This window comes from Xiphophorus couchianus, chromosome 13 (assembly GCF_001444195.1).
Source record: "Xiphophorus couchianus chromosome 13, X_couchianus-1.0, whole genome shotgun sequence".
Taxonomy (NCBI): Eukaryota; Metazoa; Chordata; class Actinopteri; order Cyprinodontiformes; family Poeciliidae; genus Xiphophorus; species Xiphophorus couchianus.
In genome coordinates, this window is record NC_040240.1 from 11,045,451 (window position 1) to 11,068,814 (window position 23,364).

Consider the following 23,364-nt stretch of genomic DNA (forward strand, 5'->3'; position numbering starts at 1 on the left):
CTTCACAATCACCCGAGTCGAAATGTGTTCGACTCGGGTGTGGGGAGGAGTTTAAAGGGAATGCAAAGTGTTTGAGACACATTTTATCCTGTCATTAACAGCTGATGATGAGAAACGACACAGAAGTGACAAACGTCCTGAAATTGTTAATAGTCTGTTGAGCCTGCACCGAGTATAGCTCAACAATTAATCTACAGAATATCTGTAAACTCAACAAAATAAATAAAACCTTATCAAATCATTTGCAAAACAAAAGCAAAAACTTCTGCTCTACACTTATTTTTGTCTCTGCACCAAACCGATTTTGTAACATCAGTCACGTTTGAAAGTCCGTGGTTCTCGCCGGTGGATCGTCCAGGGTTCACCCTGCAGGACGGAGCCGCCAAGCCTAACCCGGGCCCCAATTTTCCTGCTGAGGGACAAATGGTGCAAAACCACAGTTTCTGCAGCCTCTGTTTGATAGCAGATCTGAGCAAAAGTGGTTCTTTTACGTGATAACCAATTTCCTTCTCTTTAAGAGTCAGACGTTTGAAATTAGAACAGGGTGTACAAACAGATCCAAAATACAGTACACATTAACACACACACATTTCTTGAACTCCGTTGAAAACTATTGAATTGAAAAAACTGATTGGTGCCAGAAAACCCACCAAGTATAAAGAACTTCTCTAGTTTTACTAAAATGTGTTTTTTAGATATTAGTCAAATTAAACTTGAACTCCCCAATAAATTTCAGCTTGTGCATCTAGTTCTTCTTAAAAACAATTGAAAGCCCAAGATTTCCAACACTTCTACCAAATCACGACTTAATGTAAACCTCTTAAAATACACGCACACAAACATTCGCAAGTATTTACAATGAAGCACACGTGAGACGGTCAAATTTTCAAAGTTTTTTTTGTTTTGTTTGGTTTCAAAATAAAGATCACACAATTGTTTAGAGACAATCTACAACAGGAGTTACAAAAAATAGTTGCCCAGGCAATAAGCATACACAGGTTCTGTTAACTATACACATATGGTTACAGGTGTGCTCGTAGTAAATATACACAAGGCTGCTCCAAATGTACACCGCCGCCGTGGCGGGCCGCCTCGCTCACCCAAAAGGACATGTATGATACAGCACTTACAGCACTAGAGAAAAGAAATGCCAAAAAACACAAGAATCTCCTCTGTACAATCCATGGATTTACCCCCAGAAACCGGTTGTGGTATCAACTCAGGAGCTGAGTGGGTTTCGCCAACCAGCTTACCTGTACACAAACGTTTCGTGGGGTAAAGCGCTCCTATAAAAAGATCTTTTTTTTCTTCTTTCGTTTAATAAAAAAAAAAAAAAAAGACAAAAAGAACCTTCAACGTAAGCCTGAAGACACCACTAAGTCAAACAGAACGTGTCCAATTGGGAGTCAGTGGGAGACCAATGTCTTTTTAAGTTAAGCAGTGACATGATAAAGATAAAACCAAGCGTGGCGAATCTTTGTACAAGTACTACGCTGTATAGAAAGGGCTTTTCAAAACAAAAATTTGATATTACAATTTACAATATACAACAAACTCATATGTCACAACCAATGAGGTGAGAATATACACTGAAATGCACAGATTCTTTTTTTTTTTCTAGAGATTTTTTTCTTTTCTTCTCATACCAAAAAAGGGTGGTAAAGCACTTTTACATTACAAGGGTTTACAAATGTACAATTATACAGTCAGAAGTATGTGGTCACTACTAGGATACATTATAGATACAGATTCAACATCAAAAACCAGAAAAACTACAAAGTTTTATATATATATATTTATATATATATGCAAAGGTCTACACCAAGTATACACGTTATATTTATAGAAGCAAGACCAGAAAACGAATCTCCCATGCTAAATGATCTGTCTGCTGGTTAAGCCGATGGCGTGTGTGGATTTGTCTATGATTCGGTGACGTTGGACAAATTAAATACTCCGTCTCATAGTGGTAAATATCTTCACTGGGGCGAGGCGGAGGAGGACGGGGGAACTGGGATTGTGTGCAGCAGTAGCAAAAAAAAGTTAAATGATTTCAGTTCATCAGAAACAACAAAAAAGTGAGGTTTAAAAGGAGAAACATAAAGAAGAGTAGATCAGGTAACGCCTCTTTATCTCCACCCCTCTCTGTCTGCGCTGCGTCCTCCACTTCAGCAGGTTGGGACTCGATGGGGGAGGGGTGACAGAAAAAAAAAAAAAAAGAATCCAAGGCCGCCTGCCGTCTTCAGAGGCTGGAGGTGGGGATGTTTTCTGAAGGATCTGACAAGGGGCAGCTGAGGTGGAGTGACAGCTGGATAAAGGTGAGCTGAGAGGCGGGGCAGGGAGGGGAAGGGGGTGGACATGATTTCGGGTTTGGTGTGGAGGAAGGAAGCGGCTCTCACATGATGCCGTTAGGAGGACCACAGATCGGGCCGAGGTCGACGCCGTTCTTCATGTAGTACTTCTCCAGCTTGGCGAGGATGTGTTTGCCGTACGTGTACTTCCTCAGGGTCTGGATGTGGGGCCGGATCTGGGCCGACAGGGAGAGACACGCCCGTTAGTCACACCGGGTTTCTACCGCGAAACGATTCAATGTAGTAAGGAGGTCAGACTCAAACCAGGACCTGCCACAAAGAAACTGGCTTTTCTTTTTGTTCCTTTGTGTCGGACCAAAAAAGGGTGGTAAAAGTTTTATGAAAATAACACTGAGGATTCTCCAGCTGCTATTAAACCACCATTAGATCGAAACATCAGCAAGCTGAAGACAATAACCCTTGCACATTGACAGAATCAATAACAGTGATCCACCACTTGTCCAAATGTAGCTTTCTAGATTTTTCTGGTGGTTTTTGAACAGCATTTTGAAAGTGTTGGTAAAAAATAAATAAATGCATACATATACATATACAGTATATATATATGTAACTGTGTTTTATTATATGTAAATTCAGAGGGGGGAAAAATCACAAAATGTTGATGCTGAAATTAGTTCAGGGATGTTACCTGTTTTTGTGGAAGGCTTCAACTTCGACAAATAAAGATCAGAAAATTTTCCTATAATGCATTAAATAAAGATACTTTCCAGCACTTGTGACATCTGATCACAAATAAAAAATAAAGTGCCAATGTTTTCAAGGTTTTAAGCTTCATATGAGACTCTTAAGCTAAAAGGGTAAAAGAAGTATTGTTTTTTTTATTATTATTTTTGAAAACAATGTGGATTAATCAATGCAACTCAAAACCCAAACTAATCAGTAGGACAAAAATCAAAATTTGTATGTGGAAAGTTGATGACTAATTATCTAAAAATAAGTAAATTAAAAAAATCATAAAACTTACATTTTTCAAACAATCATTACTGATTGTTTCAGTAATGACAAAGTCTGGAAATTAAAATCTTTTCCCACAATCATTTCCTGCTTTTTTATATATATCTTGTCAGACTAAAAAAATAAAAAAACAGAAAATAAAAATTAATTCCACACTGTATAAGAGATTTGGTTGGCTTACTACACCGTTACAAGTCCAAACCCTTTTAAAACAATTACCTAGTAGCACTTTGGGAATTTAGGAAAAAATTATAAAAATAGAGGACAGAAAAGACAAAAATGCTTTCTACAAGATTATTTTGTAAGCGCCTTTAGACTAACTGTTGGCTCCTCGTGATGTAAGCCACTGAAAATAACTTAAGCTTTCTACTTACATTTTTACCACATTTAAATGCAAAATGCATCCTTTGCACACATTTAAAAATGCAAAATTTCAACACGAAATAGAGTGAGGAAAAGAGTAGAAATAAATGTTTTATACAGCCGTTGCAGGAAGGCTTTAGAGGAAATATATCATAAATACCTCAGACTAAATGACACGCGCACACATCCTTTCACCAACCTTATGCATGACGATTTTGCGCTGTGTGGGTTCGGCCACGTCGATCATCTTCTGCACCACGTAGTTGGCATACTGGTCCTTCATCATGGTGTATAAGGCACTGTGGGGACCCTCAGTCAGGCTGCACACCTCGTCTATCAGCAGGGCACGTTCTGCCCGAGACGCGTGGGTCACACACTTCTCTACCACGTTGCTGAGGGAAACAGAGTGACAGGGCGACCCGTCAGGATGAGACTCACGACTTGAGAGAAGCGTTTGTCTTCAAATTGGCCAGTAGAAGAAAAAATGACAAGAATATACTGGGAATATTTGTTTATTTCGGTATTTTCACATGAACTCTTTTAGCAGAGAAGCACAAAGGAGTTGAATTCTTCAACAAACGTGTGCACTTATTTTTAAAACCACAGTTCCTCCTTCCACTTAACTTTCCATCACTATGTCTGGACATAGAATTCAATAAACTATTAAATGTTGAAAATCATACAAGAAGAAATTGTGACTAATGACTAAAAAGCATTTCTCTATTAAAATCTCTTTAAAAATGTTCTTATTATTCTAATACTCTGAAAGACTAGACTTAAGGTTTTCCTCTGTTGCAAGCCGTAATGATAAACTTACTTTTGTGTTTTAGTCTTCTAATTTAATATCCTGTACATGCATGCTGAGTTCATGCCAAAGGAAACATCCAGTCATGTGCAGACACACACTAAGACACTAAAAGCCACTGACTCAATGTGCTACTTGTGCTGCAGAGGATCTACTGCGTGCGGATGTTTGATTCAGAGTAACAGGCCCCAGCAGAGCAACATAACACCCTGCAGGCCAAATAAAAAAATTAAAAAAAACACACTGGTGAAACGAGAACTCATTTTCAGGTGTGGCTGCCATTATAGAGAAAAGAAAAGAGAAAAAAAAAACCTTCTGGAATAATGTGCAGAAAATGAGCTGGGAGTGGAATTTACCTTGCAAACTTGTGCTGGCTGAGTCCCAGGACGTTGCCTCTTATTTCAGCCACGATCTTGCTCTTATCCTCGGCCCGGCCGTGCTCCAGAACGTGCTGGATGACGTAGTTCCCATACTGGTCCTGAATCAAACCAAACCGCACATACTTTCAACCAAAATGCGAGGAGGACAGCTGGGGGATCCGACGTCACATCGGACGCTGCCAGATTCTGAAAATCCGGAGGCTCAGAGCGAGGAGAGGAGTCACCCTGAACAGCGTTTGTTGTTTGTATATGTGTGTGTGTGCGTGTGTGTTTTACCTGCACTAGCTGCTCTGTGTGCTGATGGAGCTCCTCCAGTATAGGCAGCGTCTGTTCGGGAAGGCAGTGTTCAAGAATACGCTGGATGACTCGGCAGCCATATGGGTGAGTAGAGAGGGCGAAGACCTGCGACGGGAGTAATTATTCACCGTTAGTCATTTCCCGTACACACACACACCCCCACACACACACACCCACGATAAAGCTGAGGTGAGTGAGCGCCGCACTAATATTCTCTTTCTAAAAATATTTTCACGTGGTGCAGAAAGGAGCTGCAGCAACAGATTTATCTGAGTCTGTTCCCTCACATACCGCGCCTGGCCCTGCACAGGGGAAGGTGAAAGCAAATTCCTTCGCCGCTTCCAGCTACGTAAACAAATCTCAGCAACCAAGCAGAAAATATGCAGTTACACAACACACACATACAACAAACACCACACCCATCAGTGACATTTACTGTCATGACCGAAAGCTTTCATATAAACTCAATCAGTTCCTGATCATCTTCTGCACCGTGTAGTTGACATACTGGTCCAAAAGTATTCACAGCCCTTAGAGTTATGCACATTTTGACAGGTTATAGCTACAGACTGTCATAGATATAATTGGGATCAAAAATGACACATGGTTAAGCCTGTCGCAATAGCCAATTAACCAATTAATCAATTAATTGCCTGATAAATTGATTTCCTTTATGATCATTAATATTCTTTAGGAGCAATTTTGTTTAAAGACTTTATAATGTTTTTTATTAATGGTTCCGGTTGTGCGAGTGTTTTTTTTTTTTCATGTTATTTATTGCTTTTGGTTATGTTTCTTTTTTTTTTGGTTATTTAAAATATCTCCCAGTTCCTGTATTAGGTGTTCTTCGCAAAATGTAAGTTTATTGATCTTCGAGAGGGAGAACTTGCATTATTATCCAATTATCAATATTTTTATGAAAATGGTCTCAAAACAACAATATTATATTTTATCGCAATAATTTCTGGAACAATTTAACGTATTGGAGAGCATCTGTAAGCAAAAGTCAAATTTTCAAGCCTTCCCACAATTACCTCGTATTCATCTTTTATCTTTGACTGCACCGTTCTTAAACTTTCTAATTTTAGGGTAATTCAGGCGGTCCTGGTTGCGTTGTGTTAAGATGGTTCCAGTTTCCCTATGTCTGAAGAAAGGCCTCCCCTACAACATGACACCGCCGCTACCGTTTTTCACCATTGGCAGGGTGTGTTCAGGGTCATGTCTAGTGTTGATTTTAAGCTGTAAACGTTCAGAGAACCTTCTTCCACATATTTGATGCGTTATCCTCTAGATGGTTTGTGGCAAACTGTAAATGAGATGTTTTATAATTTGACTATTTCTTCCTTACACTCCTCTGTAAACTTTAGATTTGAGGAGGGCCAAACTAACAGCTTCTCCCACCTGAGCTGCAGGTTCCTGTAAAACTAACAGTTGCTCTCGGCCTCTTCACTGCTTCTCTGATTAATTACATCCTTGCCTGTAAGTTTTGGTGGATGGAAACATCTTATTAGATTGTATTTCAGGGTAATATTCTGCAAGCTACTCTTACTTTCCCCCTGTTCTCTAATCTTCTTCAATAAACCTCAAATGAACAGAGCAGCTGCATCTACTCTGAGATTCAATCACATATCGGGGTTTTTATTTCCAAATTAAGCAACTTCTCAAGTCAGTTTTATTTAAGGGTTGCAGGAAATCCAACAGTCTCTAATAAAACAACAATTAACGTCTTGATATTTGTTTTGACAGACAATATAACAGCAACAACGAGCGAATGTGTGTGTGTGTGTGTGTGTGTGTGTGTGTGTGTGTGTGTGTGTGTATGTATGTGTGCTTGGATGACAGCCAAACCCCGGCAGACTTTAGTGACTGAATGAGGAAGGACTTTGAGGTGGAGCGCAGCAGGAACTCACCTGTCCCTTAAAGGCTTCGATGATGAAGTGCAGCGCGTGAGGCTGGACGCATTCGATGCACTTCTGCACGACGTGGTTCCCGTTCTGGTCCTTCACGCACTTCAGCACGTGGCCGTCCAGCTCGCGCACCATGTCGCTCTGCAGGGGGCGGAGAGAAGAATGTGAGGGGAGGGACGTGTAATTGTTAGTAATCAAATATTTCCTGGAGGCATTTTGCAAACTCTTTCAGTGTGGCTCAGTGCCCAACAAATAACCCTGGACTTTTAACACATGCCCTACTGGGAAATCTATTGGGGTCCATTAAGGAAAGATTGATAGTTGCTTTTTTCCCACCCTCCTCACACACACTTTTCTAAAAACACAAGATTTGAGCAAATGCCTGGACATCCTGTCTGGACTTATTTATCTTCCTACCTGCAGTTCTGCATTTGCATATAAACAGAGCCATTATTTGTGTGAATGCAGGGAGCCTGCTGTTCCACCAACAAGAACCCCACACTGAAGATGAAGCACGCTTTCAAAGCGAGAGACGCACCTCTTCATCGTTTTAACAGATCTACGAGGAACCCTCGCAACTTTATGGCAGCGTTGCGAAGCAGCGCGGGGATGATGGGTACTCTGGCGCACCAGGAAATTAATCATTATCCCCGTTTCAGTGCAACACAGTGAGACGGGCGGGACTGTACTTACAATGACCTGCTGCTCCGAGGGGATGAACTCCAGGGCTTTCTGGATGACCCTGCAGCCGTACATCTGCAGGGCCAGAGACAGAACGTGACCCCGGATTCTTTCGGCCAGAGCCAGCTTCTGGTCCAGGCTCCCAAACTGAAACGAAAACAAACCCGTGACTTTTCTTTATCGTAAACAAGGTTCGTTCACTTTTACCACAGCAAAAGAAGCGTTTTCAAGGTACGTTTTCAAAAAGGGCTAAAACGATTAATCGGATGAATCGACTGTTGAAACAATTGTCAACTGATTTCGTATTTGATTAATTGTTAAGTCAAAAAAGTCAATTTCCTGCAGGAGAAACAACATTCTGCACAAAAATAGATACATTCTGCATTTGCAACTACCAAGAACTCCTCAAATGGTGACCGTTTCAAATTCTATAAAAACAAAATCTCTTTAGCGTCTTTACCTATCCAAATAATAATCAAAATACCAGCCCTGCACTGTGTTGATGCTAAGCCCGGCAAAAACGACAGAGCTTTTCACATTTTGATGTAAAGATTTTTAAAAAAAAATGCAGATTCACTTTTGCTACAAATGAGATCAAGCATACACTAAAGGAAGACTATGGCATTGTATTTTAGGCAAGACAATGTTTATTTTCTTATTTTAAAAAGGAAATGATTTGTTTGTTTGCATCTTTTAATGCATATCTAGTAGTGAATAAAAGAGGCTTAAATGAAAAATATGCAGAATGCGCCAATTTTAAAAATCTGATTGTCAGAATAATCGATAGATTGCTACTAAACTAAAATGTGACATTTTTTTTAAGTCTCACAAATTTAACACAAAAATCCCAATTTTAATAACCAACTTATAAAAAATAAAACCACTTTTATTTCAGTTACACAGAGCAAAAACTCACTGAGCAATTTGTGTTCATTTAAATGACCTTCCTGTTCAAATTAAATCCTTAAACAGTTTAAATTATTATCACTTCACTTTCTGAAAAAAGTCTTTTCTCATAAAAGTCTATTACAACTTCATTACAAAGCTGTGTAAATGGAATATAAAGCACTTTCAAAGACTTTATACAGAAATCAAGTACTTTCCAGACCCTGGAAACACCTTATTGAAGCATTTTCAAACATTTCAAGCACCCTTACAAACCCCGAGTGAAGAACTGAAGGAGTCTGACTTTCACACCAACTCAATCTCTGCATACCTCAAAGAACTTCTGGATGACGTAGTTTCCAAACACGTCCACCATGAGCTGATAGGCCGCCTGCAGGATCTCGCTGAAGACGAGCTGGCGCTCGGCTGAACTGGCTCGCTCCAATTTTAACTGGATAAACCTTTAAAAGTGGGGGGGGGGAAAGTAGAAGGAAATGAACACAGATGTACTTGTTGTCTTCCTCAATATTTAATTCTCCATTTGCCTTCGGAAGATGGAAAAAGACAGATGTCTGAAAATCCACCCGGTGCATCGAGAGGATTTACAAAAGTTTGCTTGGCAGCAAAAACAAATAAACCGACAGAGCAATAAAGTGAGACAGAAATGGCTCCTATATCTTTAACCTGAGGGAGCAGCCAGACAATATGAGATGAATTTCAGAGTGGAAAGAGCGCATAAAGAGAGAGATGAAGAAACTGAGCAGCAGGCTGGGAGGTGAAATGATGGATACCAGGCAAGGATGGAAAAACAGACAGCGATCCAGAGGAGAGAAAAGGTTCTGGAATGAGAGGCCTGGACGGACTGGGTTATAAATAGTTCATCTCAGTAGAAAGCTCAGCCTCACTGGTTAAAACTGACCCTAAAACAAGGAGGGTGGTTTCCACGGCGACAAACTATAAACAACATTGAACAGAGAGGATACCAGATAATTCAGCTGCTGATTGCATTATAGACTTTATGACGGCATAAACTGAATGCATCTGAAATATGTCCACCGGTGTTACAGTCTTATTCGTTTCTAATCAGTTGTAAACGAGTAGTTTAAAAGTACAAAGCGTTTTAGATTAGTTACATCTTCTCGGTTTAACCAGTTGGTCAGGAAATGAAAGTTTTATACCAGATCAAAGCTCTCAGAGTTCATTTCTATCTGCTGTCCCTGACATATTAAACTCTCACTGCATTAGGAAAAACAGCAGCGTGTTTTTTCAAATATAGAGAAAAGGGAATATTTCATTAAGAAAGTTTATGCTAAAAACATCTATTTATAAAAACTTTAAATGTTAAAAGCATGCTGTTCGAATGCATTTGCTTGTTTTGAAACAATAAATGTCTTTCAGAATTTTTATTTATTTTAATTCTGTGTCAAACGATAAACGCTGCAACATTGCACAAGTTAGATTGTATATTCAGTTATAATTTCATTGCTTAAAATCTGTTTTCATTTTCACTGGATTCATTTAAAATTGATCACAGAATCAGCTTTTACTGACGTTTCGGGCGTCAATTTCAGTCTGTAAGACATGCAATAGCAGCTTCCTTTTCTCCAAGAAACAAACAGAGATTTAGTGGCTCATATAAATATTTGTAATAAGAATAAATTCAATGTTTTTTGTTATGGTGACTCACAGGGTCCAGTGATTACCTAAGATTAGGACTGATGTGTTAAACGGTGTGTACCTGCTGCCGTGCTGGTCCTGGCTGAACTCCATGATGTGCCCGGCGATGTCTCGGAGCTGCAGGTTAGGGTAGCGGTTGTTCCTGAAGTCCTCCAGCAGGCGGCTCCTGCCCGAAGGCATCACGTCAGACATGCCGTAGCGTAGCCGTGACGACGGGAACAGCTGGCTGCTGGGCGAGAAGAGGGAAGAGCCGGAGCTGGCTGCGCTGCGGTACTTGGCCTCTGCTCCCGGAGCCGCCGAGATGAAGCGGCCGCTGCCGTTAGTCAGGCCTCCTGTGGGTCAGACGCAGTCAAGGTCGTCATGGTTTCAACGACAGGCTTCTCGCAAGCCGGAAAATTGTTATTTACATCTACAGGAATGTAAAATCTTCCATGAAAACAAGAAAAGGGCTCTTAGAATGAACTTTCGACTTTATGCAGTAACATTCGGATAAAATTAATTTCTTTAATCTAATTTTATTGCTGTGTTAGACGTTATACCATAAAAATTAAAACTGAGCTCTGCAGCACTGAAACAGGGCACTGGATGGCAGCACAACCTTAAACATGCCTTGACTGGGGAAGAAAAATCTTCATAAAAAGAGGATTTCCAGTGTTCTTATCTGCTTCAAAACCAAGGATATCATAACAAAACACACCAAAAGTCTCTCATACAGCCCTGCTGATTAAACCAGTTCATCTGTAGATTCTCTCCCTTACTGTACAAACATTTATGTGACTACACTGGACTGTGTACACAAATCTACATTTACGTGTAAACATTCAGAAACATCTGCACCACATGTTTAAGGTGTGGTTCAAGCTTGGAAATGAGTCACACCCAAAACATAGGCCTATTTACTTCCTGCAAAACATGACCTTTAATGCTGCTAAATGGCTGCTACGCAGCAGCGGCGAACACTTGAGAAATGATGAAGTTAGGTAATCAATCAGGGTGATAATTAAACCATAATGAGGCTGTCAGTTCGGCTGGCATTTCACCAGAGTGTAGATGACTGAGTTCTGTTTTAATTTGTCAGACGTCAATCAGACCAAAACGAGTCTCAGTGGTGAGTAGCTCCTAACATCACAGAAGAAAAGACGGCCATGTTTTTATTAGTTGGCTTGGAAGAGATTGTTAACCGAGTCAAAGATCATTTAGAGGCTCGCTTTTAAATGCTTTAAGATAAATAAAATCAAAGGCACTTACCGAGATTGAGGTTGGATGAGGAGCTGTGATTGGACAGCGAGGGTGGGGGTGTGAGGGAGTGGGACGGCCCCTGGTTGGGGAGCGGCATGCCCACCGGGCCGGGGGATGGGCTGAAGCCCAGGGTGCCGTTGTAGAAGCCCCCGTGACCGATGGGAGTGAGACTGGATGGGGTGCGCTTGTACAGCTCGCTGTTGCCCGTCAGGGAGTCCCGCCTGGAGCCACTGCCACCACTAGAGTTGGCCACTAGAGGGAGACAATATCTATCGTTATCATCTGAGCTGGCATCATCAATCAGCTGTGTGGTTTGTTCACAGCTGCAAGGGAAGTAAGCCTGGCAGAGTTAATGCAATAACTCAAGTAATTACATTTACTTAAGTTACTTTTTTGAAAGAAAAAAAAACTTTAAGGAGTATTTTTACTAGGCAGTACTTTTTACTTTTACTTGGGTAATATTATTATAAAGTATTGTTACTCTTACTTGAGTAAAACGTCTGGATTCCCTACCCACTAAATGAAAAACCATTATGTTTTAAAATTCACCAGACACAGACATGCAGTTTTTAAGTTTCATAAGATTTTATATTGAAAGAAACTGATTTTAAAAAATTCTTTTGCCTGATTTTGTTACTTGTATGAATTGTCATTTTCATCATTAAAATACCCAAATTTCCACTTCAATTTATATTTTGTTCCATCTGATTATGTAATTTGTAAATATTAAATGGTACTTGCGTAGACTTTTTAACAAATACTTTTTTAATCTTACTTGATTAATTTCTTGGATGGCTACTTTACTTGAGTAAAAACATGTTGAAGTAGTGACACTAACTTTAGTACAATTTTTGGGTACCTTTGAATCCTGGACACTCCTGTGTGACCTATGACACTTACTTCTTCTTAAAAACACAATAAAATATGTTCATTAGGAGAATTGGTCTAAACTTTTTTGACTTCTGATAGCTTTTTCTTCATTTCATATTGAGTAATTAAAATTTAAACAAAAACTGTTTTGTATTTCTAAAAATAACCTCATTCTTTTGCATAAGTGTGCACACCTCTTGAACTTTTCTGCATTTCGCGTTACAACCACTTTTGTTTAAAGTTTAAGATTTTATGTGATAGACCAACACAAAGCAATGCATAGTTTTAACATGGAGAAAAATTATATACAGTTTTCATAATTTTTTATTCACATATAAAATGTTTAAAAGCGCGTTTTAAATTTAACTTTGACTGAGCCATCGTAACACATAAATGTCCTTCATTTCAAACCACTGCAGCTCTGACTGAATGTTTTGTTTTTCCTGCAGGAAGGTCAGTTTTTTGCACCATAAAAAAGATTTTCTTCCAGGATTGTGTCCTTATCTAGTAAGGAAAAGCATTCCCACAGCACAGTGCTACAACACCATACTCAGAATCATATGAAATGTTAGCTTTATTGTGCAGATCAGAGTGCTTTCTTATGTTTGTTTGCTGCGTTTTCTACAGTATTAAGGTTTAAACTGAATTTCTGATGGATACTATGCTGAGTTTAACTTAAAAGCAACATAACGTTATTTACTAATTAGATGACTTTCAAAAGCAATTGGTAGCCAGGAGGATTTTATTTAGGAACGTAAAGGTCATTAAATAAATGTTTGTCTCACTTTTCCCATTTTCCATGTGGAAAAAAAACATGAAAACCAGGAATGTTTTCCCCTTAAACCCAAGTTAGTCACTACTTTGTGTTAGTTTTTTTTGCAGAAAAACTTAAAATACGATGACGTTTGAGGCAGAATGTGGAAAAGGGTTCAAAGTGCAGCAATACATGTGGAAGACTCTGTAAATGTGGACAATTTATCCTCACCTGCGGTGCCAAAACCTCCTAGCGTGGCTCCCAGAGTGGCGCCGAGCGAGGAAGAGGCCTGCTGGCTGAAGCCCAGCGAGGCCGACCCGGGTCCCGGCTGGCCTGAGCCTTGTGAGAACAGAGAGGAGCTCTGGGAGGAGGAGCTGAGGGACGAGGAGCCGTAGAAGGAGCTTCCTCCCAGCGTGCCGCCAGGGCCGCCCTGCTGCTGAGGCTGCTGGGATGTCATGGCACGAAACGGACCGTTCGCTCCGCCACCCAAACCACCGTTGGCACCTCCGGCTGAAGCTGCTGCAGCTGCGACTGGAAGAGAAGCGACACAGGGTAGATAAAGAAGGGATTTAACGATAAATTAAAAGCTCATATGTGTACCCATGAGGTTCAATTGTGTAGCTGGTGCATCAAAACACAAACCAAATCACGTTGTGACTGAGCAGAACTGACTTATGGGGGGAAAAAAATCTACTAACGCACCAAAAGATAAAATCTCATAATCCCTTAATTGCAACCTCAGGTTGAGTTTGACGTTCACAACGTGTTTATGATCACAAAGGGCGATCTGTTGTTTTGTGTTTGAGCTGAGCTCATTTTCATGCGCTTACAGTCAAACTCCGCGCTACCTGCTTGTGCTGCAGAGGGGGAGATGATGACAGAGGCAGGGGCCATGAGGCGGACCGGTCCGCTCCTGGCTCCGGTGTTGACCACCAGTGCCCCCGTCTGGTCGTAGTAGGCCGCAGGTGCCAGGACCGGGTATCCTGAGAAACGGAGAACAGACCCAGCATGGCTCCTTCGTTATATGAAGTGAAAAACTCCTCGTTTGAATATCCCTAATCACTGCATTTGCATAACAGTACTGTAAGGGCGAATACATTTGCAGAAACTCGCTTCCACAGCAATAAAAGCCATTTGAAAAATGTTGTACTAACCGGGGACGCCTGCTGCTAACCCCTGCCCGAAGGCAAGCGCTGAGTTTACCGCTGCCGCGGCAACCAGCTGATCATTCTGCTGACCCTGCTGACCCTGGCTGGGGGTCAATGGACGCTGGCTTCCTCCAGCTCGCATCACCTTCACAAAAATCACACACAAAATGTTACCAGAAAAAAAGCTAGATCTGGACTCAAGAAGTAAAAGCTCAGAAAAAGCTCAGAAAAGCTACATGCTACTCTATAAAGATGCGTAAATGTCTATAAAATTGAAATATGTTGATAAGTATAAATCTGTAAGTTAAATAATTAAGGGAGAATGAAGCTGGAACTGAAAAAAAATGTAAAATGTCTTTTAAATATTTAAATAAAAATACAAATTTTTCATCTCGTGAAGCATTTTAATCACTAAACAGGAGCTGCGAGAGAATCACTTGCAGCCGGGTGTATTTTCTCTGCCTGGTGGAAAACTGACCTGCTGCTGGTTCTGCTGACCCTGTCCTGCCGCCTGCTGATTGGCCGAATTGTTGGCTGCAGCAGCCTGCTGCTGGAAGAGGTTGGCAGGATAGACCCCCCAGGGGGTCACACCGTAGTACTGGGGAGGCATCACTGCAGGACCTGCAGGAAACGCGAGAGCAGAGAGGTTAGCGGTGGCTCTGCTTTGAAGCTGAACAAACAGAAATTAAAACAAACATTTAGCACTAAAGGGATTCTTGGTTAAAGATCGGTGCAGCGAGCCGCATCTGACCGAGAGTAGCTGCTGCTGCCAGTCCCGCTGCGTAGGGGTCCGTCCCTGGAGGAGCGGCGCTGATGATGTAAGGATTGGGTACAAATGCTGGGGCGAGACCTAAAACAGGAAAATGAAACGGTGAGTATGAAGCAGTTCAGACTTTAAAGAAATCGGCACCAGCCAGTAAAAGTCTTGTTTGTAGCGTTTCCCTTGCATCCCTATATTGATTTGACTGATGATGCAAATATATTCATCACAATCCATGTTTTGCAACTCAAAGTGTTCAGCACAATGTTCAAGCTTCATGCATAGGGAGGTTATTAAGCTAACGCAAAGTAATAAAACACAGTTGGAAGCAAAGGCTGAAGAATTAAAATTAGTTTTACTAAATTTCTTAGAATAAAATAACATTCTCTCAGGAGGTGAAACTGATTGGTCACTTGAACTTTGTAGTTATTTTGAACATGCAACATCTGTACATTTATTATAATAATCTCCTGTAAGATATCCATACAGCTATATTCACCTTCACCAAAACCTTTTTTTATTCTATATGATCTATTACAAATAAACAAATTGGTTTCGCCTCGTCTTAGCTTTGCAAAAAAAGTAGAATATATGAATGATTTTAAGAATAACTGTAAAATAGTCCTTCAATTGTTTGTTTTTTTGTTCTTTTTTAAGAAAACTCCCAACCTTTTCACCAAGCATTATGCCATCAACATTTTCTAACTGTGCAGACGATGTTGGAACAGCTTCATCGAAGACGACCAGAACAAAGTGTAACATTGCTGTGTATTTGTTGCTTGGTACTACACGTTGTCAAACTGGAAAAGCCAGAATATTTATTGTCAAACTGAATTCTGTCAGGCGAGGCGCTATCTAGATACTATCAGCATGTGTCTGGAAAAGTAAGAGTAGGCGATTATTACGAGAAACGGATATGAAACGTGGTGAGTCGAGCTGAAACACTATTGAATCAATATTTGAGTGGCAGAGGACTTCCTATTTCTCAAGCTTTCAGACAACACCAGTCGCTAAAGAGCTCTGGAGGAGCTCGTTCTGCTTTTAAATTGTTTGTGTGACATTATTTTGGGAACTTGTTAGGACAAAAACCCCCAAAAAACTAAAACAACCATCGGTGGAGTGACAGACAAGACACAAAGCAACGTGAGAGCAGCACAATTAGCTGCTAATGATGAGCAAGTTGCCGTCTGCTTCTGGGTGTATCGCCACTGTGTTATAGGGACAGGTCACAGTTTCATTCAGCTGGGACCGCCGTCAGGCCTGTGTAGCTCAAAATCTCAATGACTTGGAGAGATCAAGCTGAACAGAGATTTCTTTAAACACATTTTATATTAACTGAACATTCATCCTCCTTATACCCTTGATTGTTTCAGCGCTAGTAAAGTTTTTTAAATGGTAGAGCAGTATTTTATTAAAGAGAATCTCCATTGATTTAAGTGCCTTTTTTAAAAAAAAAAGGAGGTCTTGGATAAACTGCATTTATTTCTTTTATATAAACACCAAAATAAACAGTAAAAAACAGTGGTAAAATCGGTGCAGCTTCAGTGTGAACAGGTGAAATGAGACTTACCAATGTGAGGCTGCTGTGCAGCTGCCAGCGCGTACTGTTGCTGCTGAGCGGCCGTTAACTGCTGCACAGCCAGAGCGTTGTTTCTCTGAAAAAGCTGAGAACATCATCGCAGTTAAAGTCAACTGAGGCGCCTGGAGAAGCCATCGTGCTCTCTCTGCCCGCAGCCATTACCTGCTGCTGGTTAGTGTAGTCAAACAGGCCCACAGTGGGCGCAGAGTCCATGGGCATCTGAGAGTTGTAGTCGAACTGAAGCGGCTCCATCACCGACTCCATGGGGTCCATGGTTACGCCTCCTTGGTCCACCCCGGAGAAGTCGTCAGGGGGTTTGGGGCCTCCACCACCCCCTAGCGGTGTCAAGCCTTCGGGCCCGACCCCTCCCGGACCCCCCAGCAGGTCGCCCTCGGGGCCAGGAGGAGGCATGTTGCCAGGGGGACGACTGCGGGGACAAGAGAACGCCGTTGGGTCAGTTTTCCCGTCTGACTAGCGAGCGCTGCTCCAACGAGACCGATCGCAGCGTATCTCACCCGAACTCCTTCACGTCGACGTCCAGGCCGTTCTGTACGGGCAGCCCGTTCGGGTTGATGACGTCGTTGATCACGTCGCTTTCACTTTCCGTTAACTCTTTCAGCTTCTCTGCCTCGAACGTCGTCTTCGGCTTCTCCCTCTTCTCTTCCTCCACCTCTCCGTCTCTCTGTCCCTGCGTCATGGAACGCGAACGAGAAAATAATAAACACAATATAGAATATATCCACGCAAGATTTGTGAGTGTTTACGTAATTAAGCTGAAGGGCTCACATATGGTCCTTTCCTGAGGCAGGGGTCCAGCTTATCAGCCGGTGAGGACGACAGGACGTACTCCACCATGCTCACCCCCAGGCCACCACTTTCAGAACGCGGGGACATCACCGATCCCACCCCGACTTCACCCCCGCCATGGAAGCCCTGCCCCGGCCGACGGGACACCATGATGGGCTGAGACACAGAGTGATCTGCCGTAAAAGGGACAGAGACGCAGGATTAATGCAAGGCTGTCTCGATAACTTCTGCTGGATGATAAATTGTCCCAGAAATTATTGCGATAAATGATAATATTGCTTCAAACCATTTTCAATTAATATGACAATAACGACATATTGATGGAAGTACACTCTCAAAGATAAAAAAAAAAGACTTTAACTTCTAAAGAACATTTAACAGTGGAACTGGAAAACATTTGAAATATCCAAAATAAACAAACAACAAAACAAGAATAATTAAAATGGATTATGACATTACTGTATCCAAAATGGGCTGCACAGTGGCGCAGTTGGTGGCACTGTTGCCTTGCAGCAAGAAGGTCCTGGGTTTGATTCCCAGCCCGGGCTCTTTCTGCACGGAGTTTGCATGTTCTGTGCATGCGTGGGTTCTCTCCGGGTGGTCCGGCTTCCTCCCACAGTCCAAAAACATGATTGTTAGGTAAATTGGTCTCTCCAAATTCTCCCTAGGTATGAGTGTGTGTGCATGGTTGTTTGTCTTGTCTGTCTCTGTGCTGCCCTGCGACAGACTGGCGACCTGGACAGGTTCCGTTCTCGCCCGGAACGTTAGCCGGAGATAGGCACCAGCACTCCTGCTGACCCCACTAGGGACTAGGGTGTACAGAAAATGGATGGATGGATGGCTGTATCCAAAATTGCATTTCAAAAAATAACTGTTCAGCTTAGACAGGGAAAACTGGCAAAAGTGACAGGAAGTGCAAACTAACTACTTCATACTGAGTACCAAATGTTTGAAGGGTTTCTTCAAACGGCGGCTTTTCAATGCTATTAACGGAGAGCATCTCTTTAACAACCGTTGTCCATCTCTTTATTGCACTCATTGTAATCGATCGGAAAATTAATTGATTTGCTTATTGTGACAACGGGATGCAGAAGGAAACGTGCCTCCATAGCACTCCAACTGCTTCCCAAGGATTCCAAAGACAGACAGCGCAACTCAGAGAAGCACTTTTAATCATGCGCTTTTATTAGGACATAGAATCATTTTAATAGAAATTAATATATGCATGATTTTTTTTCCTTTCTGTTTTCAAAACATGAACATCCTGTAAAATATCTTCAGAGGACTTTCAAAAATGCGCCCAGCCTCATGTTAGAACCTGCAGAAACATCTACAGTGAGGATGTTTTCTGGTGTGGCGCCACAGAGCTTCAAAGAAAGCAGAAAAATCTTTAGTCATGTCTACAGAAATAACTACGCTGAGCTGAAGTGAGGCAGCAGGATTTAGCTTGATTTTTACTTTGATGTCATCTTTTGATTCAGACAGGGATCTAAAAATAAAACCCTGTCAGAGGTGGTTTCTGGATGTCTTTAAAGACAGTTCCTCTGCTTTAATTTCGATGGTTTTGTTCTTCACTGTATCAAAAAAATATATTTAAAAACCCAGACAGCTTAATACCTGAGGCACCCCACGCACTATCCCTCCACTGGTCCAAGAAGATCCCTTTTGGTCCATCCTTCCCAGAGTCATCCACTTCCCAGAATTTCTTCCCAGTTAGGAGCTGCTGTAGAGACACAAGGAAAAAAGCGTTACGCAGAGTCAAAAATAAAGGAACATTTGAGCAGAAAGGTAAAAGAAAAAGCCCATGATATTACAATTTTTATTGTAAAAAGAGGGTAAAGTCTGCCTGAAAGGCTGTAAGAGTCAAAGAAATCCAGGTTGATCTTCCTGGATTTTCCATATTATGGGAAAAATGACTCTTTTTTTTTTTTAAAACCAGTATTTTGGTTTTGGCATCTTACCAGCAGCCTAGATATATTCTATGTTATTAAATCTTTGCTACATTTCAGTTACATGAGAAAAAACTTTTTTTGAGAAACTCTGTGACCTGTATATGTGAAACATGTTCTGTTTAAAGGAGAACAAATGTTGTTTGTAGACAATAAAAGTGCTTTTTTACAGTTTGCAACATTTTAAACAACAAATGATATAAAAATTCATCCTGATAGAAACACTTCAAATTTATGAATGACTTTTATTTTATTGACTTTTACTTTTAAGATTTTCAGTTTGACTGGGTGTGTAAATCACATGAGCCACAATTCTGTTTAGAGAATCTTTCCGAAATCAAAAGGTGCACAGACAGTTTGGGATTGCCTGAAGACAGGTTCAGAAACCTGAAACCTAACTTACCTCTCCCATCGCTCGTCCTTCTAAAGCCAGAGCCTGAAAGTCCTGATTCAGCTCGTACATGGACCGCACCTGAACATCAAAACAATAAATAAATGTTAAAAATACAGAGTCATAAAAACAACGGAAATGTGTACTTCCCAATGAGCCTCTTAAAAAGTTACTCTCTGCCTAAAGCATGAAATCATATGAAAAGTTCCCGGTTTGCAGCTCTCTTCTGCCACACTGAACGTTAATTTTGTTTTGTCGGAGAATCATGAAGTGCTTCTGATAGAAGAGACCATTTAGGAGATAAATTGCATTCCTAAAAATAACTTTCTTCCTGTTTTTTTTTAATATATATTATATGTTTTTGGCTGGCTATGGTGACCTGTTCCCAATTTTCTGGCAGTAGGTAGACAGGAAGGGAACAGAAAGAAGAGGAGGAAGACAACCATGACTAAGACTACAGCCTCTACCCACTGAGTCAAGCGTTGCTCTAAAAAAGCAACTTTCTTCTGATGCAATTATCCAGGCAAGCTACAGATGCCACATAAACACTTTTTGGTCAGAAAACTAGTATTTTCTTCATAATGTTCCTCAAGTCATTTTGTTGTGAAACCAGAGAAGTGATTGGTCTATTTTCCGGCTGTTTGAAGCACACATTAAAACACTGCTTGCTCCTCCACTGCCTGTTGCTGTGCACTGCTGGTCAGCTAGACACAAAAAAGCCTCTGTTTTTTTTCCTTGGTTACAAAAAAAAAGACAAATTCAATCAAATATGTACACACCTGACTGTCATGGATGTTGTCTCCAGTGGGCCAGCGATGTTTGCCGGGCTGCTCGCCATGCTGCCGCTGAAAGAAATAATCTACCATGGCATCGTCCTGGGAACGCCCAGCGCCCGCCACACCCTTCGGTTAAAACACAGACAGAGATTATTACCGCCATATTGGGATAAAATTGGCAGAAATCGGCACTTCTGTGAGCGCAAACATGTGGAATATGCCTCCAGAGAAAATAAATTTAGTAAAATTCAAATCCTAAATGCATTATATTTATTTATTTAAAAATTCTCTATAACTATGGGACAAGCGGACAAAAAATATTTACCGGTCAATAACCAGTTCAGGTTTTCATCAATTACAAAACACACATTTCGTGGTGTAAACTTTGTGCTCATTGAACAATTGAGTGCAACAAATGTCGACCATAGATGGTTCCTCGACCTAGGCAGAAATTTTGAAAACGACACAAAGGAGGAATTAGAGGTTTATTTCCACTTATGCATCAAAACATATGACCTTAACCTTCCTCTGATTTACTGAAGCTAAAATAAAGAACAGAAAAGGGTTTCATTGTGTTCTCCAGGCCTAAAAATTGAGACTTTTGGTTTTGATGCTTTTATTGAACCTGTCCCCCAGATTTCTCATTACTTGACTTGCGATCATCAGTCGGGGTCAACAGAGGAAAGAAAATCATCCACAGACTGACATTTTCTGGGCTTGCATCATCTAAACCCGCAATGATCCGACCAGGGCTGCATGTTGATGCGCAAGAGTTAGATACATACTAACAGAAAGGAGTACTTTTCCAAATAACAGGAAAGATGACTTCTCCGCTTACTCATTCTGAGTGTAAACACTGAATTCCCCTGAAAAACATGTCTGCCACCACAAGTGGTCAAACAGCTCTGAAAACAGATGGACTTAATCATCCTCTTACACACAAGGAATGCTATCCAAATTTGACTTACGGTGACAGCTGTTTAATATTATTATTTTTAAAAAAAGAAAGTAGGTTCCTTCTTATGAGATATCCTAAAAGTATTAAACCAGATAATAAGGCATTTAGCACAGGACTGAGGCAACAAGAATCAGATCTGGTAACCACTTCTTAGATCATCAACTACAAAAGGCATTTTCAACATGTTGTTTTTACTACACATTTTTGGCATGTTGACTGTCCTGTCTGACAACCAGTCACTATGGTTGTCAGAGCAACTAAACTGTGATGCTTACACAGCAGCACCTCAACCAACCTGGGAAAAACGACTAAATGTTTATAATCTATGAATTACTTTCTCCATTTGTGAAGTAATACTAACAGTTTCTACGGGTCATTATATAGACAGTGGAGAATATTAACTACACTTTTAGTACTTTATCTACAAACTGACTGTGAAAAAGTCTCTAAAAGATGTTTTATTTAATTGCTGATTGCACTACAGAAAATGCAATTGGTTTGTAAAGATAAGACGCATCTTAAAATGACAGACACACAGAACGGATTAGGTTTACAAAAAAAAAAAAAAAAAAAAAGAAGTGAAGCACATTTGTTGCAATATAATTTTTCAGTTCCATTAGAGAAAACCTTAATGTATTTGGCTTTTAATCAAGTGGCATAGTGTGGTATAGTTCATTTTCAGGTTTAGTAATCACAAAAACCTGCATTTATTGCTACATCTTACTGCTTGATGAAAGATCTGTAACTCTGTGGGACTGTTTTCTCTCTCAAGGTCCAAGAAACCTTGCGTGAGCATTCGGCTTCACGAACATTTGAAGAACACAATTACTTGCATGATAAATTAAAATGATCTTGATAATTTCCATTCTGATGATTAATAATTTGTTTTATTTATGGTTAAAATTTTTATTCTTCCATGTGGGTCTCAACTGCTTCGAAAAACAGCCCAAGCATTAAAAAAACAAAAAAAACCCACCTTGTCTAGATAATGAGCTATTTTAAAAACTTGACTAAATGTTGAGTCAAATTGATGCGCAGTACGCTGTTACCTAGCAACCCCAGCGAGCCCGTCCCATCACCTAGCAACCCCGGCAGAGCTCCAGCACTTTTGGTTGCTGGAAAAGACGAATTGTCTTGATGTTGTCTTAACCATTCAGAAACCACTTGCTGAGTCCTTGTTGGTTGTGCAGGAGGCCCTACTAATGCTTTTCAAAGATGTACAGTTGTATAATTGCACATCTGTTTTCAGCCATTTTCACCTGCGAGTGTAAACGTTGAGTTGGTGGGCGTGGCCGGCAGCAGCTTATTTGGGTTTAAAGTGACAAGAGGTCCAAAAACAACTCATTCTAATAGCTCATTTTAGATGATTTTGTGCAAAACATGTAAAGAGAATGTTTTGTTTAGCCCATAGACCTATCCTAACCAGTTCAGGGAAGCATAATAGGTCACCTTTAAGTCCTAAACTGGACTCTGAATAAATATGTAAATGCATAGGGAAGTAAATAAGCTCAACTTTCCTGCTTTCTTTTTAATCAGATGCATCCATTGATTTATGAATGAGCCAGAAGCAGAGAGCAATCAGAGTGGTAGGCATTACCTGCTGACTGGGGGGTGTGGCCTGAGGGGTCTGTCCAGTTGGGAGGGCATGTCCTCCGCTACTCAGCACCACAGGCATGCTGGGAGATGTACTTCTATGGTGGGGGCTGAATGAATCCTGCCAGAGCACTGCTTTCCTCTTCAACACACACACACTGCTCATTCCACCACAGCCTGTTCAGATAGAGACACACACAGACACACACGTGTTAGAAG

The 23,364-nt window shown here is 40.9% G+C and overlaps 1 protein-coding gene across 2 annotated transcripts in view; it reads right to left on the reverse strand.

The window, feature by feature from the left end:
- Nucleotides 1-880: 880 nt before the first annotated feature.
- The window catches only part of pum1 (pumilio RNA-binding family member 1), a 28,944-nt gene continuing 6,460 nt past the window's right edge, over nucleotides 881-23,364 (reverse strand). The window contains exons 2-23 of one of the 2 annotated variants that reach the window (XM_028035754.1): nucleotides 23,150-23,322; nucleotides 20,598-20,720; nucleotides 19,831-19,899; nucleotides 19,096-19,201; nucleotides 17,458-17,651; nucleotides 17,187-17,353; nucleotides 16,834-17,098; nucleotides 16,663-16,756; nucleotides 15,084-15,182; nucleotides 14,811-14,953; nucleotides 14,339-14,477; nucleotides 14,033-14,167; nucleotides 13,416-13,715; nucleotides 11,570-11,812; nucleotides 10,383-10,653; nucleotides 8,976-9,105; nucleotides 7,772-7,906; nucleotides 7,082-7,219; nucleotides 5,151-5,276; nucleotides 4,851-4,972; nucleotides 3,889-4,081; nucleotides 881-2,527 (exon numbers count right to left, since the gene is read on the reverse strand). In XM_028035754.1, coding sequence (XP_027891555.1) covers nucleotides 2,396-2,527; nucleotides 3,889-4,081; nucleotides 4,851-4,972; nucleotides 5,151-5,276; nucleotides 7,082-7,219; nucleotides 7,772-7,906; nucleotides 8,976-9,105; nucleotides 10,383-10,653; nucleotides 11,570-11,812; nucleotides 13,416-13,715; nucleotides 14,033-14,167; nucleotides 14,339-14,477; nucleotides 14,811-14,953; nucleotides 15,084-15,182; nucleotides 16,663-16,756; nucleotides 16,834-17,098; nucleotides 17,187-17,353; nucleotides 17,458-17,651; nucleotides 19,096-19,201; nucleotides 19,831-19,899; nucleotides 20,598-20,720; nucleotides 23,150-23,311 — 3,486 coding nt within the window. In that variant the 5' untranslated portion in view covers nucleotides 23,312-23,322 and the 3' untranslated portion in view covers nucleotides 881-2,395. Of the gene's footprint in view, nucleotides 2,528-3,888; nucleotides 4,082-4,850; nucleotides 4,973-5,150; nucleotides 5,277-7,081; nucleotides 7,220-7,771; nucleotides 7,907-8,975; nucleotides 9,106-10,382; nucleotides 10,654-11,569; nucleotides 11,813-13,415; nucleotides 13,716-14,032; nucleotides 14,168-14,338; nucleotides 14,478-14,810; nucleotides 14,954-15,083; nucleotides 15,183-16,662; nucleotides 16,757-16,833; nucleotides 17,099-17,186; nucleotides 17,360-17,457; nucleotides 17,652-19,095; nucleotides 19,202-19,830; nucleotides 19,900-20,597; nucleotides 20,721-23,149; nucleotides 23,323-23,364 lie in introns of both variants that reach the window. The other variant, XM_028035753.1, reaches the window with a different exon arrangement.